Genomic DNA, 20,564 nt, shown 5'->3' on the forward strand with positions numbered 1-20,564 from the left:
CATGTAGTTTTGGTTGAACATAAGCTCAGATTTAAGATTGCTGTCAACTTCTGAAAAACTAAATTCAAGCAAGTTTTCTCTAAATTTAGCTTTAATTTATTAGAATGTAACAACTCAAAAATTATTTTCCTGTTCTAAAATCATCTTTATCAGTTTTCCTTTTAAAAATCTTGCTATAGGCCAAATTTTCCCAATCTTGTTAGAGTGAGCACTAAGATTGAGAAGAAAAATTCTTGGAGTACAGCCTCAATGAATGCTGAGAAACACTGTTGGAAAATGCAATTTTAATCATTACATCTGGAATTCACATTTTTCTGAGTTTTCTTTCTGCACTCTTAGTACACTAGAGGTCACTGTGATATCATTGCAAGGCTACTGAAGAAGGGATCTTAATTAAATGTTTGGAGCCACTGCCTCCTGGTAGTTTCAGTTGTTTATAATAATTTATTAAGATTTTAAAGAAATGGAACAAGCTATATTTTACTTCTCTATTTTTAAAGAATGTCAAGAGTTATTTTGATTTGCATATTAACGTATCAGGGAAAAATATTGTAACTGTTTGCTGGCAGGGACCAAGAATATTTTTCTTCAATGAATTCATAACCTTAATTTGGTACTGTTTTTGGTAAATGAGACCCACTGATTCCAGTTGGGCTAAATCATTCTTTTAGAAACAAATACACAGATCTCCCAGGCTCAGACAAGGGAGGACAAAGCTGTGTAATGTTACCTAAATTATTTCAGAGTGGTATTTTATGGAAACATTAGGGGGGGAAAACCCACAATATTGCTTTTTTTACTCAGAAAAAAATATAGGTCCTTTCCCCCCTACATCACAATTATTCTTAAACCAAGGCACACAATCAAGGCAGTTATCTAATTGCATGGATTATATCCCCCCCTGTATTTATAAATTTATAAAAAGCAAACTTTTACAAAAAATATTTGGTACAAAATTGCAGGCAGCAAGCAACAAGTAGACCTTATATAAGCAGCTGTGGCAGCAGAGGATGGGGGAAACCCAGGCCAAATTATGAAATAATTCTTCAAGGAGCAAAAAAGCACCAAGAAGGGAACTAAAGTCTTCATGCACCTGATGTTAGTTGGCATTCCCATTATCATATGAGTAGACAGGATGCTGGATACCTATGTTTCCGAGAGGTGTACATCCTGAAGAGCTTCTGTTTATTACTATAAAGCTTACTAGGAGTGAGGGGAAATAGAGGATCATATTACTAAGTATACCAGGTGATGAAAAGAGTTAGGTTTTCCATGTGAGCCAAACCAGTCTTGCTTTTATTTTCAATCAACAAACAAAACATTCATAAAATTATTATTAAGTTTATATTAAACAAGTTATAATAAAGAACGTTTAAAAATTACCTTCAAAAGTCGTTAAGGATTTATATTCCCTGAATGTATGACTACTATAATGTGGGAATTTATAAATACTTGTTTAGCATAGAAACTAACTTTCCTAATGTAGCTTATCATAAAGCTATATCCACATGTTTAATTAACCTTTTAAAATACTTAATTTGTCTATTGATACCAATAGAGTACATTTGAAATGCTAGTAGACAATGCCACTATAATACTCTAGTGAACCAACAGTTTTAGTTTTGGAAGATGACCATTAACATTCCTGTTATGTTATTTATATTCACTATAAGGCTGCTGGTGGCAAGGAATTGTTAATTCAGATTATCCTGTTTAAGACAGTTGTGTATTAAATGAGAAAATAACTATATCTGTGCATAATGAGATTAACTACATGAAACAAGAAGACAACATAGAGGGAATACCCACTAAACAGAGTGCTATACCTGAATTGTGATCATGTTGACCTACACCTAAAATAAAAAAGGCAATTTGTTTTATTGAAAGTGGTTTATTTAATGAATATATAGGTATGTTTGTATGATAAAGATTTGAAGAAAATTCTGTTGATAAAGTCACTGCCCTGAGATGGAATGCCAATTGGAAAAAAAGGAAAGAAAAAGTTTAAATATTTGAAATACCAGTATTATAAATACTAATATGAACAATTAATGCGAATAGGTTGCCAAACACCTAGATCATGATCATGTGACTGTAGGGGTGCTCAAATGGCTGGAATTATAAGGATTGGTTGTAACAACCATTCGAATGTTCAGCGCTGAAATAACCTCAGACAGTTGCTGAAGGTCAAGGACTCTCTATATTTGTATTTTAGGAGAAAAAGAATAATTGATGTGAGGAAAAGAGAAAAAGATTAACAAATACCTAAAATGCCTATTTAACTATAGATTTTAGGAGAGAAATCTCAGGCCAAGAAGGATGAGTACTGTGTAGGAATGGTCAATCAATCTAGCGAAGTACTTCTATCACCCTACATACATGTTCGAAGTCAAATGAGACAGTGACTTAAGTTTCACACATACTTTTAAAAGAACAAGGCCAATTCATAGAAATAACTTTTATTTCTGGCCATTAATTACATTTAAAAAGAATGTATTTATCAGAAGGCAACATAACAAAGATGGTTATCAAATTTATAGTCTGCTTATGTAGTAATCTTCCAGGGATACTTGTCCAATCATGCTGGAAATAATATGATGATCTAAATGAGATTTTTATGATCTGTTGCTGCTGCCACCAAACCCCCAAGATATTTTGACTTACAATTCACGTAGTTCATCAGCAGCAGATCAAAGCTTGAGAGATACTTGGTTGGAGAAAGATGGACTAAATGGAAGTGGATACAACTACGTACCCTCTAAATATTTTGCAAGTCTCATTTGTTCCAGCCAGCATGATTAATGACATGGTACGATGGAAAGTATAACTAATCATTTGGAGGGCATTGGATTGCTCAAACCTCATGTAGTCAGTTATATACAAAGACTGAATCAAATCAAAATTCTTCCTATAGTTTAGCTGCTGTATAATAAATGGATCTGCCAGATCCTGATTATTTGATTGAACTTGAGCAGCTGAGGACAACAGCAGGATTTTCATCTGCTGATAGCAGCCTTTCCTGCTTGACTGCCAGGTAACTAGTTTCTGTAGGCAAAATATTCTATTTCTTTAAATAATGACAAATGTATATGTAGAAGACCTGGTAAATGATTCAAAGGTACATCAAAATAAGGATAAAAAGCTACCGGTATGTAACTACCATATGTATCTTGCCCCCCACCTCCATGTATATATATGTTCATCTTTTCAGCTTTAGATGGTTTAATTCAGAGGTAGAATTTATTTACTTTAAATTTTCATTCTAGGAACTTAAGGAGGTATGTATATTACTCTCAAATTTTTATCCCCACCACAGTTTATCTGGTTAATTAAACTAAGAGATAGTGACTTTTTCAAAATAATCCTGCTTGCTTTCTAGATGAACTGGGATTTAAATGTGGGTATCCTCATCCTGGCTCAATTTTATAATCTCTGTAGTATATTGGTTTTTAGTCATTCTTCCAACAGATCAACTACACCAGTAGAATATATGATAGAAATGTCTAACCTTAAACCTACTGTTTGCAAAGGCAGATTACTATGGGCAGGTCCTTTCACTGAATGTAGCCCATAGTATTTTTAATGAATCAAAACTATTGCTTAAGCATATCCTACATTGATTTTATTTTCAAAGTTCTTTACAAAAGTAGAGCAGAAATATTTGTTCAATTCAGTCAAAATATTCTGATTAATTTAAAATCCTCTCTATCTCAACAGATATGGAAAGCTACTTAATCCTTAATTATCTAACAATCTATGGCTACCTTCTGTCATTTTCTTGCTTCTTAACAGAAAAACTTTCTGGCTTTTATTTTGAGTGCCATTTTGTCTGCTTCAGAATAATGATCTATCCAGGAAAACTTTTCCCCCTTTCTTCTAATTGGATTTAAGCACAGCCTTTAATTATTTTGCAGTATAATAATATATTTTCATTCCCAAAGTAGTATAAAAATTTCCAAAATAACATTTAAGTTTTTAGACTATATGCATAAAAACACTACAAACCTGCTTGATGCTTCCCCTTGTTCTTTCCTTCATGAGTCAGATAACAGAAGAGAGAGGGTTTTGGGGAGGAAAAAAATTTGTTATGCTGGCAGTACCCATCATGATGTGGTTACAAATATTATTAAATAATTATTAAGTTGCAATTGGATTTGTTAATTAAATAAATGTTTAAAAATTATAAGCAAATATTTTGAAAAAGGCAAGCACAAACATCCAAGCATGGATTTATAGTGACATTAAAAAAAATAAAATGCTGTTAATGCATGCTCAACATGCTTATTATACATGTTTAGAGAGAGAGTTGACAAAGCATTTATAAGGGTCATATACAAATAACAGAGAACTGTTAGCTATCTGCAGTAATGAAATAGAATTAATTTAATTACTGAGACTGGGGATGTCTTACAAAAGGACCAATTGCATTTCTTTTTGGCCATAACTATCTTGTAATATGTAGATCTATGGCTTAATTATTTATAAGAACTGAAAACTGATATGGCCAAAATTACACCCTTACCACTTAGTATGGGTAGTTGATGCCTAATACAATTGCTATGCTATACAAATTTATTCCAAAAATTAACCCAACTGCTCTTTCTGCTACAGAAAGTACTAAACATGCAAAATACTGGGCTAAGTTTTAAGGATAAGAGACCTCTATTATTGTTAAAGCTGTATATGTATCTCTTTCAAACAGTTTTGTTACCATAATTGCGAGAAACATGCATCATTACTATTATATTTAAAGTAACATTTTTGCAAAAGTAGGAAATTAATACATATTCGTTGGTTACATTCTACCACAAGACGTAGTGGGAAGATCACAATAACTTGTTGCCTAGCTAAGAACAATAGACTGGACAATAAAGATTTTGCTTCCTGAACACTTTTGGGTGTGATCTTATAAATCTACTAATCACAGAAATAAGCTGTAATTTAACTTTTCATGTACAATTTTATAAAAACATCTTCTGTTTTTATACAATGGCCATGCTGCACACATGAAAGAAACATACAAAAACATGGGACAGTGTTGAAGCACATCCAGTATAACAACAAGTAGTACTGGTATATCTTGTGGGAATCTAAGATAGTGGCTCTGTTGCTTTAGAATGTGGTTCAGATATACCAAGTACTGTTGGGAATGGAATAGCCATGCAAGAGAGTTGCATTACATTAAAAAGAAATGGCCACTCCGAAAGAGTTTTGTTCCAGGACAGAAGAATGTGACACATGAACCACTTGTTAACCTGACAAAAATATTTTTCCTCTACTCTACACAAAATATGGACTGATGAAAAAATTTATGAAATCGATGAACAAGGAAGGTGAAGGTTTTCGTTATTTGAGATAGATGTTTGCAACAATAATTAATGGTAAGAACAGGGAAGGCAGTTTTGTTGGTCCCCAGATCAAATACAATATCAATGACAAGTGCTGTGAAGATCTAGTGGGGCCAGAGAAATTGCCTGGAAAACTTTCAAGGATGTCACTGAGAATTTTCTTGGCATTCATTCAGTTGGTTGACAAATTTCGTACAGCATACAAGACCATGAAGTGCAACATGTCACTGAAGATTAATTTTTTGCATTCACACTTGGACTTCTTTCTTAAAAATCTGCTGAATTCTTGCAGCATGTTGGAAACATTATGAGATTAAATACATTACAGTAATTAAAAGTTAATTTCATATCTCGGGATTGCTACATGATACAGTCATTCTGAAATTATATTTGCGTTCAGTTTGAGGGACTCTATTATAGACAAAAGTTTTTTAGGAAGCAAAATTTTTGAAAAAAGGAAACTAATGTGTATTTGTTGATCACACTCTATCACAAGGTGCAATGAGAAGATCACCTTGACTTGTTACCTAGCTAAGAACAGTATTTGAAGAAATAGTAAACATCTCTCTGTGCTCCAATTCATCATGGCAATGCAAAATCACACATTTCTCTTTTACTGAAAATGATTGTTTCCCAAGAATCATATGATTAACTATGACTGAAATTGGTAAACACTCATTATGAGTTTCATCACTAGCACCCTCCTACATGTTTCTCATAGAAAGAGGAAATATGTGACTCTAAAGGACAATACAGATAGTAAGATGATATTTAAGCTTCTTTAAAAAAAACATATTGTATTGCGGTGGGAGTAGCAGTAGAGTTTTGAAGTAATCAACTGCTTGTATATCTAAACTTTTTTTTGTCTAAATGCTACAAACCAAAGGTTGTGTTAGTGTAGATTAATATGATACTTTGACCTTAATTGAGGAACATTGATTTGCACAGTGAAAAATTCAAGATGCAAAGTGTGAAAAAAACACCCTGTTTCCTCTTTCATTTATAAGCAGAATTAGTATGAGCAAGCAATGGAAGTCAGTATAAATAGTGTACATCCAAAAATGCATATATATCCCTAACTATGTGAAGTGAGATGAATTAACTGAACCCAATACCTGCCTAGATGGTGTTTAAAGGTTAGGATTTGAAGACTGCAAAATTATCTATTGTTTAATTATAAAATTTGTTAAGAAGCAAAATAAAATAGAAATTAGATTGATCTTATTTGGAAGATGTGTATGTGTCCCAGTTTGCTACCTGAGTTCCTCAGTGAAAGAAAATAAAAGGAAATGAGTGGGGAAAAGGGAAAGTAGAAAGACAAGACAAAAACCACAGACTGATTTGTATAATCTCAAAACCAGATATCAAGTACAACACCAGCTGCCATATTTTTACCTACTTTGTAGGGCTGCAGGTATGTAAGGCCTTCAAATGAGGCTTCCAGGTAGCAATGGAAACCGATTTCTCATCAGCTGCATAACTACGCCATACACACTATGTGCAGATATATGATAAAAGAAAAAGGCAAACAAAAATGGAGAAGCATATTAGTAAACCAATACAAGTATTGTTTTTTGTAGCATTCATAGTACTGATACATGCCTGAGGGATGGAAGACTATATTCATAATATCGCCAAGTAGCTGTCAGGTTTGTTCGTCTTGAATCAGTAGAATAAAACCGCCAAGTAGCCTGATTTGAGGAAACAATAGAAAGTACAACAGATCTGACAATATATGAAATGAAGCACTAATAATAGGATGGAAAATTTGGATTTTGTTCAAACTGGATACAATTGGCTTAATTAATTTGGAAGGGCTGTGCTTGTACAATGTAATGAAGATTTGAAAATTAAAGATTTAAATATAGATGAAAACAATAAACAAGGAAGTCTTAGTTATATATGCTAGCAATCTTACACAGCAAAATCTTTAAGAAAATCTTTTTCATGAGTGTAATTGGACTTTTCGGTTTTTTTACTATTCTTCACATTGGCAACAGTACATTCTAGTAATAAGCTGTATTCTCATCTGCATAAAATGAGTAACAATGATAAATTAGGTAGATTATTAGCACACACAGTTTCCTTTTTAAGGGATATGTTCAAAAGTTTTGATGTACTTTTACGTCCACTTGTCAAATGCCCATGGTATTTTGTTGCTGATTTTCTGTCATAGTTACTTGTTTCAAAGATGCTTTTTCAAAAAGCAACTGGACTATGTTTTTTTTCCCTTTTCTCTTAAGGAAGAAGAAGATGTTTTGCTTCTCAACTAAGAAGCTTCATTAGTACTGATAAAGCTTCTTGGATGAGAAGTGAAATGTCGTCTTCTTCAAGGGAAAAGAAAAAAAACATGGTCCAGTTGCCTTTTGAAGAAAAAAAACATCTTTGAAATAACTATGACCTAGATGACTGAGAATCTCCACAGACATCTTAGTTACTTATTTTACAGTACATTGCTTAGCTATAGCTTATGTGGACTGTAAGCAGTTTGCAATGACAAGATTAGAAATGTAAAAATCAATCACTTCAGGCCAAAACTCAGTGTACTATGGTAACCCTTCCATAATAAGTCAACAAAAATCATGCCATCCATCAAATACCCAATTAAAAATGGAGGGAGTTGTACAACTTGCCTCGTGATGTAACCAGAACAATCTGGAACTGAACACACTTAAAACTGTAGAAATGGTGGTAGACTTTAGAAGAAACCCTCCCATACTACCACCTCTTACAATACTAGATAACACAGTATCAACAGTAGAGACCTTCAAATTTCTAGGTTCTATTATATCACATGACCTAAAATGGACACCTAACATCAAAAACATCATCAAAAAAACACAACAAAGAATGTTCTTTCTGTGCCAACTCAGAAAGCTCAAAATGCCCAAGGAGCTGCTAATACAGTTCTACAAAGAAATTATTGACTCCGTCATCTGCACCTCTATAACTGTCTGGTTTGGTTCTGCAACCCAACAGAACAGACACAGACTTCAGAGGATAATTAGGACTGCAGAAAAAAACAATTACTACCCACCTGCCTTCCATCAAGGACCTATATACTGCACGAGTCAAAAAGAGGTCTGTGAAAATATTTACAGACCCCTGACATCCCGGACATAAACCGTTTTAACTCCTTCCCTCAAAATGATGCTATAGAGCACTGCACACCAGAACAACTAGACACAAGAACAGTTTTTTCCCCAAACGCCATCACTCTGCTAAAACAAATAATTCCCTCAACACTGTCCAATTATTTACAAAGTCTGCACTACTATTACTATTAACCTTCTCATCACTCCTTATCACCCATCCATTCCCACTTGTGACTGTATGGCTGTAACTTCGTCATGTGTATCCTTACGATCTATATTGACGGTTTCCTAGTATGATTTGATTGCTTATTGTACCCTATGACTATTATTAAATGTTGTACCTTATGATTCTTGACTTGATGAATGTATCTTTTGTTTTATGTATACTGAGAGCATTTACACCAAGACAAATTCCTTGTGTGCCCAACCACTCTTGGCCAATAAAGAAATCTATTCTATTCTATTCTATTCTATTCTATTCTATTCTATTCTATTCTATTCTATTCCATTCCATTCCATTCCATCCCATCCCATCCCATCCTATCCCATCCTATCCTATCCTATCTTCACAGCTTTTTCAAATACCAGCAAATGGGGCATGGAATAGTTCCTGCTTCATAACAGAACATTAGGCTAAGTTAGAAGTTAATACCTGGCCATTGAGAGTTTGAAAATAAGGCAGCTGCAATCGATCAGATCGGTATAAATAATTAATGAAAGGTCATAAAAATCATTTTGAATGATCACAGTACAAAAGGATTATAGTTTTAGATACATTATCCTAACAATTATGGCTGACAGGATATATTTTCACAAGCAACTTGCCTGTTAATGCTTTTAACCATTATGCAATGCTCTATCCTTAGAATATAAGTGCACAAAATGACCCAATAGTATACATTTCCCATTAATACTTCTAAAATAAAAAGTTATTATTCCCAGCTGTTCAGATCCTTCCTGTTTTATGATAAAAGAAGCTATTTACATCAAATGCAAAAAATATAAACTGCTTTCCTTGTGGACATCTAACATGGTTATAAGAGAAAAATAAGACTCAAGCAATAGTCTGTTCTCTGTGAATGACTCTTCTGTACTGTCAGCAATTCCACAGTCCTATGTTCATTTATTTGGGAATAAATCCTACTGAACCCCCCTTGAACACCAGTGTGAGTGGACGCGTGCAAGTGGATTTTTTTTTTTACAGTGGGCTTTGGGAAAGAGAGCCTTGCTGAACAACCTTCCCAAACTTGAATCCATGCAGATGGTTTGTACTCAGTTCTCTTCATTGCTGATTATTATTACCATTTGCCAGGCTGGCTGAGAATGAAAGGAATTCTAATCCAAATAACTCAAGGGACCCAAGATAGGAAAGGCTGCTGTAAAGAAGGGAGAATGTGTGTCACAACCTCCTCTTTCAGTTCATCTGGCATGAATCTTAAGACGTATTTATACTCAAGGCTCGCCCTGGATCAAATGAATCAGGGGCTTTCACCCGCTGCTTGGTCTGGCCTTCTCACATTCAAGCCATATATACCATCAAGTTATATTTAATCACTAGGCTGAGAGTAGCCACTTTAAAACTACTCTGCCATCTAGCAACTTTATATACTGTATTTTTTGCACTATAAGATGCACCTGACCATAAGATGCACTTAGGTTTAGAGGAGGAAAACTAGAAAAAAAATCAGGTGGAGCCTGAGAGGACCACTGATAGGTGTCCTCTCGTGTGCCAGCTCTGTCTATTGACTCCTGCACTGCGGAAAAGAGACAGAAGATGCAATGACAGACAGAAGAGGCGGGGTTCAGCACTGTAAAAGGACCCTGCCGCCGTCGCCCGGCGGCTATTCACCAAAGGACTGGCACTGATGCACAGACATTCCCACCCACTTTTGTGGGGGTGAAAGTGCGTCTTATAGAGTGAAAAATACAATAAGTTACTAGCTGTTACAGATAGACAGAGAGGCCATATCCTCTTTTCTCCTTCAATATGAACAGAGATCTGGGAATATCAAAGTATATTTTAACATAACCGCTAACACTTGGGTAAATCTATCTATTTTTTCCACGGGTGGGATTCAAAAATTTTTAACAACCGGTTCTGTGGGTGTGGCCATGTGAGTAGGTGGGTGTGGCTTCTTTTTTGGAGCACCCCTGCCCACAATCTGTTTTTGGTCCTCCTGGGCCTCAGGAAAGCCTCCTGGGGGGCTTTTTTGCTCCCAGGAAGCTTCCCTGAGGTCCAGGAAGGCAAAAAATGGAGGGCTGGGGGGATACTGCAATATCACCACCTCCCGCATGCCCCTTTTTTGCCTCCTGGGCCTCAGGGAAGCCTCCTGGCCAAAGCAGAAAGACAGCGAAGGGGATCCCAGCACAGCTGATAGTTGGAACAGCTGATGTCAGGAGGGGGAAAAAAGAAACACCTTAAGGAGTGACTGGATGGGGGAGAATGCAGTCAGCGATGTTGGGCATGCATGCGATGTCACGCATGCGTGATAAGGACTGACTGGGTGGGAAGGGGTGGGCGGAGAAGGGCAGGGCCAGCTAGGGGCATGATTTACTGGTTCTCCGAACTGTGCAGAATCATAACAACCAGTTCTATAGAACCAGTCCAAACTGGTAGAATCCCATCCCTGATTTTTTCCATTCTGTTATTCTTTATAGTCTTTATAGTGTAAGGCATGCAGCACATCCTAGAACTGTACACCTAGGCCTAATTCATAGTATAATAAAAATTCTAGCAAGCATTTTTTTTTCCAATAGCATCCTGTTTGTGTAGCATTCTGTTTGCAAGTAGGAAGACAGTGGCTGCACAGCCATTACCTCTAAGAGAAGCATAAACAACAGTCCAGCAAAAAAACTGAATCATCTATCCACAGAGACATTTGGCATTTCTGTTTCAAAGCCATAATCCAGCATAATTTGGAAGTCAAAATCCCTTAGAAGAGATTTGGTTCAGCTTCCAAATGATAATGAGGCTTACTCATACAGGAAGAAAAATGACAAGAACCAAAGAATGTGAGAATAATTCTGTGCCTCTATATATCATACATTACATAAACTAACTCCCTTCAAAGGAGTGTAATCATTTAAATTATAGGATGGTGGGTATGAAGAAAGTGAAGGAATTCATTCAAAACAAAAAGAGAGAATTGTTGTACTAATAGGACAATTAAAACATCAACTCTTCATACATTTAAATGTATTTTGATTCCTTCTACATGACAATATTACTATAATGTGTTCAACACCTTAGACAAAAATGCATTATATACATGCATATGCAAGCTATGCAATAAATTCTTTGGACAAAGGATTCTTTATTCAAACTTCATTTTTGAAAATCTGCTTAATTTGCTACTTACTTGAATTAAACTGGCAGCAGGGTTTCTTCTCTTCTCAAAATGTTTCTGACGATGCTGTTCCTGTACTTTTAATGCAAATCCTGACCCTAGAATGCCCTTAAATACAATATAAAAGTTCATAATCAGAAAAATAACTCTGGTAACAATTAAAAACATAATCTCAAAAACCTAAAATAACTATTATACAAATGACCTGTATGTCATAGCATAGTTTGGTGCAATATTTAAAATGACATTATTGGACCAATGTGAACAACATCAGGTGCATTTAATAATCATATGGGACAGGATTCTGCCAAATTCCTACAAACCAGGACAGAGGCACAATTTAAAGAACTGTAAGAATTGGCAACATGGAAAATTCTGAATTGCCCTTACCCTTATTGCAGGGGTGGGATTCAATTTTTTTAACAACCAGTTCTGTGGGCGTGGCTTAGGTGGTGGGCATGGCTTAGTGGTCATGTGGCTGGGTGGATATGGCTTGGTGGTCATGTTATTGGCTGGATGTGGCCAACTCAATATCACTCACATCGAGGCATGCATCTCCTCACCTGGCCTCTCATGACTGTAGGGATGCTGCAACAGTCGTAAGTGTGAAAAATGGTCATAAGTCACTTTTTTCAGTGCCATTGTAACTTTGAACAGTCACTTCACACAAACAAAGTACCAGCAAAGGAGGGGAAAAAAACTCCAGAGAAGTTCCTGAGACAGGAAGTCTAGTCCTGCCAAGAATGTAATAAGGGTTAACGGGGAGGCAGTTTCTGTAAGCAACACCAGAATGTTTTCTTCCTGACTTCTTTACAGGATTAGATCAGTAATTTATTCTAACAACCGGTTCTCCGAACTGCTTAGAATGTTAACAACCAGTTCTAGCGAATAGGTGCGAACTGGTAGAATCCCACCCCTGCCTTATTGTTGTTGCTGTTATTACTGTTACTGTAACCACATTTTTCCAGTCAATTTTCTCTTACTGTAAATTTATTTCCAATGCTGCTACTTTATTATTAAGAAAGAGTTGAGAAAACCAGCATTGGGGGAACTAACAGGCAAACTTAGTCTTTTTATATAATCTTTGTTGATTAGGGAATTTCACTGCCCTTATCTTGTTTTCCACATCATCCTGGAAAGATCCCGAATCTTTCCCTAAAATAGTGGGGAAATGTTGTAAATAGTTTAGGAGGAATGTTAAATCACTTCTCTTCATGCCTTTCCTTCAGTTGCATCAGCCAAACCATGAACTGTAGTGGTGCAGTGGTTAGAATGCAGTGTTGCAGGTTAATTCTGCTCCAGCAGTTCAACCCTGACAGGCTCAAGGTTGACTCAGCCTGCCATCCTTCTAAGGTTGGTTAAATGGGGACCCAGATTTTTGGGGACCTTATGCAGGTTCCGTAAAATGCTTAGAGAGGGCTGTAAAGCACTGTGAAGAGGTATATAAGTCTAAATGTTATTGCTATTATCAACAATTTGATTCTGAGAGAACAATTGGCCATCATACTCTACTTTTCCAGTGAATCTTCTTTAAGTATGCAACTACATAGAACATGGTCAGTTGAAGTTTTAATACTGCAGCAACTACTTTTCTAATGTAAAGGGAATGACAGAACATGAGAGAGTCAGTTTGGTCTAGTGGTTAAAGCACCAGGCTGGAAAGACCATGAGTTCAAGTCCCACCTTAGCCATGAAAGCCGGCTGGGTGACCTTGGTCCAGTCCATCTCTCAGCCCAGCCCACCCAAGAGGTAATTGTTGTGGGGAAAATAAGAGGAGGAAGGTGTTGGGTATGTTCACCACCTTGAGTTATTTGTATACAATAACTTGTTGTCATGACCTTTAATTGAGTGAAACAATGCATCTTAGGACAACAATTTTTGAACTAGATATCTCAAAATTCAGAATGTGTGTAAAATCGGAGTCCCATGAGTCCTGAAAAAATGAAGCAGCCAGTTATGGCTGCTTCAATGCTACTGGTTGCTGCTGCAATCATGATATTCATTTTAATAGTTCAATGATAGTATCCCATCCGTTCTTGCAATCCCCTTGCTCCCTCCCCCACCCAGCACTAGCCAATGAACTGCCTGCTAGAAAGGGAAGGGGAGGGTGAAAGGAAGGAAGGATAGAGAAAAAGGAATGGAAAGAGGGACGAGAGGGAGGCATAGGGAAGAAGAAACCACAATATACATTTCCTGAATAATACCACCTCCTGCATAATCCAATTGGTGCTGCCTCTCCCTGCACACCTTCCCTGAACTGCACAGTACCTTTGGTACAACCCTATGCATTTCTATGCATGGCATTTCTCACATACTCCCAAGCACTCAGAGGCACCCTTCCCTACCTGCACCCCCAATGTATTCTCCTTGAGCTGTGCTGCACCTCTCCCATAGCCCCATGATCACCACACATCCTTGATCAATGCTGCACATCGAAGGAAGGAAGGAAGGAAGGAAGGAAGGAAGGAAGGAAGGGTTTCTGATGTTTCCTGCCAGCTTCCCATAAGGAAACTCAGTGGGAAAGCTGGTAGGAAATTAGAAGTCACTCCTGTTCCTAATGCTTTTATGCCCATCTGTGGTCATTCTGTTATTCTGTTTAGGTAAGAAAATATTTCTGAAATGATGACCCAACAGGGTATAGGTTTCTAGTCCTCAATAAAACAAAATTCTGCTTAATAGAAGCTTGAATCTGTTTTGCAATGTATAAATTACATTCTTAGTTATTTTATTAATTCTACCAGTTCTGTAGTTTTATCATTTCATATTACAACTAAATAAAAATGTTAGTATATTCCTCATTAACCTTAAATGAAACTATGGTTAATTTGGTATTTGAACCAGGATGTTCGTTATGTTTATGTCAACCTAATAAAAGTGCAGCATCCCACATGCAAGTAAAAGGAAAATGTTTAGTGTACTGTGAAATATTATTTGCATGTTTAGAAATAGATTATTATTAATGGAAATATTAAAGATACATGCTTGGCTGTGGAGAGACCCCGATTTGAAGGACTCACTGTAATTCAGTTGCACATGAATGTGCATGAAGCTGCTATTAGAACACCGCACCAATGTACCACAGCCCTTCATTGGAAAAAAAATACACATTTGTCTTATTCTCCTCTGGCATCTTAAGTGTACCCGTGTGTGCTTTGAATCAGATTTTGCTCTTCAAATCAAGATCACTAGAGAGCTCTAGACTATATGTATTGGGTTGCATTTACAGCGTATTTTACTCCCATTTAGTGCAGTTTGAAATTGCTAAAACTTTCAAGAAGGTGTCGATATCTGTTTATGAGGAAGCTTAACTTTTAACTGTGAAAAGTCCCTGGATTTTAGCAGCCAAACAATAAATTTTCTTGAAGAGCATCAGTTAGCAGCAGGATCAAAAACAACATCTACTCCGAGGCAAATGTTTCAATGGAGCTCCTTCTCTGAGCTTAGTTTTTGCTTGCAGAGGTTTTGTTACCTGACTAGGTAAGATATTCAGTGCTAGAAGGGAGTGAAGTTTGCCCCTCCCCTCTCCCCGTTGATATATAGCAGCATGCTCTGTCATTGCTGGTGTGGGTGTGATTTTGTCCTTGCAGTTCCTTGATTAGGCTGCTTGTTTGTTTGTCTGGTGTTATATTTTCTAGTACCATGTTTCTCCAAAAAGACGACCCACCTTGAAAAGAAGTTTTTGAGCGCATGTGATCAAATTAAGTCCCACCCACAAAATTAGCCCTAATTAAGACCCTGCCCACCCCAGGATGCAGGGGGTGAGGCAAGGCACACAGGTAAAAAATAAGCTAGGGTGGGGATGGGGTGTGGAGCTGCCCTACTTACCAGGCCTCTCACACCCTGACACCTGCCTCGCCTTCTTCTGCGGCCGCTTGCCGCCACTTGCATGCACTGCCCCAGCCTCCGTTTTACCTTCAGATGCCTTCCGGAAAGCCTTCTGCAGCCGTTCATAGAGCTCTGGATCAATCCAGAGCTCTATGATCGGCTGCAGAAGGTTTTCCGGAAGGCATCTGAAGGTGAAAAGGAGACTGGGGTGATGTGTGCAAGTGGCGGCAAGCGGCTGCAGAAGAAGTGGACCAGCAGTGGGCTCCTGCTGGGTGGGGCTATCAGTGCCACCGCCATGAGGTGAGTCAATAATTAGAACCCTCCAAAAAGAAGGCCTAGCCATTTTGTCGGGGGTCAAAAGGAAATAAGACTCAGACTTCTTTTTGGAGAAACATGGTAGGAAATGCTTTACTAATTAATATTTAGGCAACTCTGAAATATAAGGTTATTATATTTTATCTATATCTTAAATTATTATACGTTATTACAATTTTATTTTGGATTGTATTTTATCACTATTTCATCTTAAATCGCATTTTGTCTAGATTCCATTTTAAATTGTATTTTATCAAGTTCCATTTTAAATAGTATTTTATCAAATTTCATTTTGAATTGCTTTTATTAAATTTTAGTAACAAATTGTTGCTGGAACTTTGCACTTTGATATGGCCCAAGGACTAATCAATAAAGACTTATTAATATTTAATAATGTTTCTTCACTTCCTCATTACTAACCCAAATGAAGTAAATTAAAAATACTCATAATCTGATCAAAAATTCCCAATACGTTCCTTAGCCTGTTAGCTGATAAACATTCCTTATAGATGATTTCTGACAATGATTTCTGGTTTTTTTTAAAGGATAATTAAATTTCTTAGCAAGAAATCTTGCATAAGAAGTGGAAAATACTCCAACATTTAATTTATATGTAAAAATACTTTAACATGTAATTACAATTTAAAAGAACTCTATAATGGACGTATTATATTGATTACTAATACTTACTGAGATTCTAACAACATTATGAAAGATATGTTTGGATAAAGCATAGTGGAGATGGATTTAACCACATCTTAGCTCCATGTAAACATTGTTTTGGATGCAATGTTACCAAATAAAACTTTGGATGTCCCATAAATTTATTATTGGGGATATGTAAGCTCTTAAAGCACCTTAAAATTTAAGTTTTCTATGCAATGACAAAAGTTAACATGGGTTTATAAATGCACTGATATAAGTGACTAACATTGTTTCTCATATATCCAGCACAGAGTATAATGTCCTTCAAATTTAAAACGCAGTTGTAAAAATACTCACAGCAGGTAACGCAAAGAAAGAAATGCCAAGCAGTGCAAACCCTGCAGAAAGCAGCCTTCCTAGCCAAGTAAGAGGCGTTTTATCTCCATAACCAATTGTTGTTAATGTGATCTGAAAATAAATGAAAATAAACCAGGGTGAAAAAAAATGCAGACAGTACAGATATCAAGAATTTTAACATTAGCTCTCCAAAGTATATAGAGACAGCTTATATATATATAAAAAGGAAACAGTGGGATTTCCCTCTGGGTGTTCACCGTTGTTTCAATGACATTTAGTCACTATGATCACCTCTGCTTCTCAAGTTGCTTTGAATATTTTCAAAATACATTTTCTTCAGTCAAGGTGAATATAAGCCTGACTAGGGGCTGGCAGTGTTGAAGAGGGGGAAATGACTAGGCAGAGAGATGATCACAGCTCCTCTCCAGCCAAGATATTCCTACATAAAAATGCCTCACGCTCCTCCATTATTTCAGCAAAAAGGATTTGGAAACCAGCATTTATAGAGATGTTGATGTAGCCTGTTTGTTGGTTATTGTTTATGTTCTTATGCCTTGCCCAGATGGGTTGGGCTGCACAAAACAACATGCTGAACATTCTCTGCTTGAGCTTTTCAGTGGGAGCCCAGCTTTTCAGGAGACACACTGAATTCTTTCAGGCTTTTTTTCAGTTCACACTCTGGCGACATGATGAGGATGAAGAATTTCAACAAAAGTTGAAATACTTCTTTACATTTTTTTTCTTTATACATTTAATGCATTTTGTCCTGCTGTAATCATAAAAAAAAACTCTCAGAAGCCAATCAAAAGACAGTAACACCAATAACAAAACATATAAAACTGCATATAATCACAATTTAGATCTGATATCAACATCAAAACTTCCTATGGAAAAGCTTAGTTTTCAGCTGTTTCTGGAAGGGAGATAAAATGGCAGCTGACTGAATCTCCAGCAAGAGGCTCTTCCAGAGAGCTGGCCCCATCACACACAAACAAGGAATTTTGTAAATTTTATTCTTTATTCACACAGTGTTAGTGTTCTGAATGAATGAGAAAATGTAGCAAGCAAGCAAGCAACTAATCAGCAGATCAGCAAGTACAGGTAATCCTCAACCTACTGTAGGACCACAATTGAGCCAAAAATTTCTGTTGTTAAGTGAGACATTTGTTAAGTGAGTTTTGCTCCATTTTATGACCTTTCTTGCCTCAATTGTCAAGTGAATCACAGCAGTTGTTAAATTAGTAACACAGTTGTTTAAGTGTATCTGGCTCCTCCTACCCGACTCTGTAGTCTCTTCCCCAAACCCCAAAAACTTTAACCTTAGACTGTCTACTATTGACCTCACCCCTTTCCTAAGAGGTCTGTGGGGGCGATGCATAAAGCGCACCAACGTGCCTACCGTCCCTGTCCTATTGTTTCTCTTATTCTTTATTTTCTTATATGTACCCATTCCATATATTCACAACTATGTATACACTTAGCTTATTATCTTGTAAACAATTGATTCAAAATCAAATAAATAAATAAAAATAAATTGACTTTGCTTGATATAAGCGATGATCACATGCAGCCCCGGGACACTGCAATGGTCATAAGTATGAACCAGTTGCCAAGCATCTGAATTTTGATCACATGATCCTGGGGATGCTACAAAAGTTGTAACTGTGAAAAATGGTCATAAGTCACTTTTTTCAGTGCCTTTGTAACTTTGAACAGTCACTAAATGAGCTGTTGTAAGTCAAGGACTACCTGCAGTTTCATTACAATCTTAAACCACAGTAAGGTAACATTTTGGTTCTCGGTTAGGACTTTCTTCTAAAATCTAAGCTTTTTCTAAGACCATGAATAACATGCACTAGCTATAGCTATATGATACTGTTTTGATGACTACTCTTGCTTTTAATTTCACTCAGACAAAGCCATGAAGTTGCTATTACTTTAATCCTCAAGGAGGAATTTGGCATCTTACTTGATCAAATTTTATCAGTATCACTTACAAGCATAGCAAGACAGATTGATACATTTATATTGGATACTATACACTGCAGGCACATCTTACAATGAGAACTGTAAAGAACATTTCTTTCAAGAGAAATAATATGGACATATAATATAAAAATCTCATATAACTTTTTCACTGTGGTAAATGTAGTATTTGCAAACTCTTTGGGCTAAAATGGACTTTCATAGCACAGTCTCAATAAGTACCATTACAGATGTCAAGGCTTGTTCCTCCCATGTCTGATCCAAACATCAGAATGTGGACAGCTATGGATTTGAGCATTGGAATAGCTGTTCCGTATGCAAAAATGCATTCATACTCCCCTTTGTGAGATTAGAAAAGGTTCAATCTCTGGCCTGAAATGTTGTTTTTAAAGTCCTAGGAATTTATCTCTAATTAGTTTAATAAAGATAAATTATATTTCCAAAATGAATGCAGGGGCAATTAAGAGCTGAAGTGTTAACAAAGAGCTATCAAAATCCTTAATTTTCTTGCAGGCCTAATCATTCCACAGAGTTACTCTTTCAGTAAAGCTGCATTAGTTAGCTTGTTTGATCAGGAATGAACCTGAATGATCTGGCATTCATCTGATCATTGCCAGGCACCTGAGAGTAAGAGAGACGTTTCCAAGATCTATTTGACAAAAAATAAATAAGCTTATAAAAAGGTTAACACCAACTGCCCCCTATTTTTAATGGCAATAAGGATTAAAGCCTCAACAGCAGAGTCCTTCCTATTAGAAGCATTGTAGATTTTTGTATAATTGAGAACCAAAAGATTAAAAAAGGAAGAATATGCAACACATTTTTCTTGAAGAACAAAATCCACTCTGTTCTTTTTCACAGTCAACAGGTTCTGAAGCTCTGACAAAAATTCTGCAGCATTAAATATATCAGAGATCTCTTGCTGCATTTGAACTATGTTTCTAACACTTAGGGAGTTCTTAAGCAACAGAGCTGAACATAATTTTTTCTTTTACATTGTGATGTACCCAATGTACTCAAAAACAATTTAGATTTTAAATTCCAAATCTGGATTCAAAGTTATTTTGTGGAGGCAGGAAGTTAGAGTTCGCTCATATTTCTCCAAATTGCAACATACGTAATGAAGGAGAAACATACAGTAAAAAATAAATACTATTATTCCTCAATCTAGATTTTAAAATAGTTTAATTTTTTTCCATGATATAACTATATTTCATCCGATGTGTTACAATGAATATAAATCTGGACTGATGATAAATTTGAATGCTGTCATTTTTAGTAGCTGTGGACAAGCTACATAGAACATGAGGTCTGACTCTCACACCACATCACCCTAAATAACTGCTTTGGGTGATGAACCACGAAGGTTAACAAAATCAGGTCAATCCCCTAGCTGCTGCCTCTTGGCTTGAGGTTCAGAGGAGTCACTTTATTATGTTTAAACATTCCAGGATTTCTAGTGAGGATTCATGGAGAACTAGATGTTCCTAAAAAAGTGGGAGTCATGGTGGAGATTGGTGGCCAGATGATGAATTTTGACTGGTGAAATATTGCAAGATAATGGCTTCTTGTGAGTAGGCTGAAGAAATTGAGGTTTTTGTAGTTTACTTGTGAATTGAGCAGATGGGAGTTGAAGGGTTTCAAAC

General features: G+C 36.3%; 1 protein-coding gene across 2 annotated transcripts in view; it reads right to left on the minus strand.

Annotated features, from left to right (window-relative positions):
* Positions 1-20,564, minus strand: part of KCNQ5 (potassium voltage-gated channel subfamily Q member 5) — a 335,350-nt gene that overhangs the window by 39,666 nt on the left and 275,120 nt on the right. Inside the window, exons 6-9 of one of the 2 annotated variants that reach the window (XM_026665208.2) lie at positions 16,933-17,043; positions 11,803-11,898; positions 6,748-6,842; positions 4,006-4,032 (exon numbers count right to left, since the gene is read on the minus strand). In XM_026665208.2, the coding sequence (XP_026520993.2) occupies positions 4,006-4,032; positions 6,748-6,842; positions 11,803-11,898; positions 16,933-17,043 (329 nt within the window). The remainder of the gene's footprint in view (positions 1-4,005; positions 4,033-6,747; positions 6,843-11,802; positions 11,899-16,932; positions 17,044-20,564) is intronic. The other variant, XM_026665209.2, reaches the window with a different exon arrangement.

The sequence above is a fragment of the Notechis scutatus genome, chromosome 1, assembly GCF_049901735.1.
Source record: "Notechis scutatus isolate UNSWTSFEM ecotype Mainland chromosome 1, rNotScu1.2, whole genome shotgun sequence".
NCBI lineage: Eukaryota > Metazoa > Chordata > Lepidosauria > Squamata > Elapidae > Notechis > Notechis scutatus.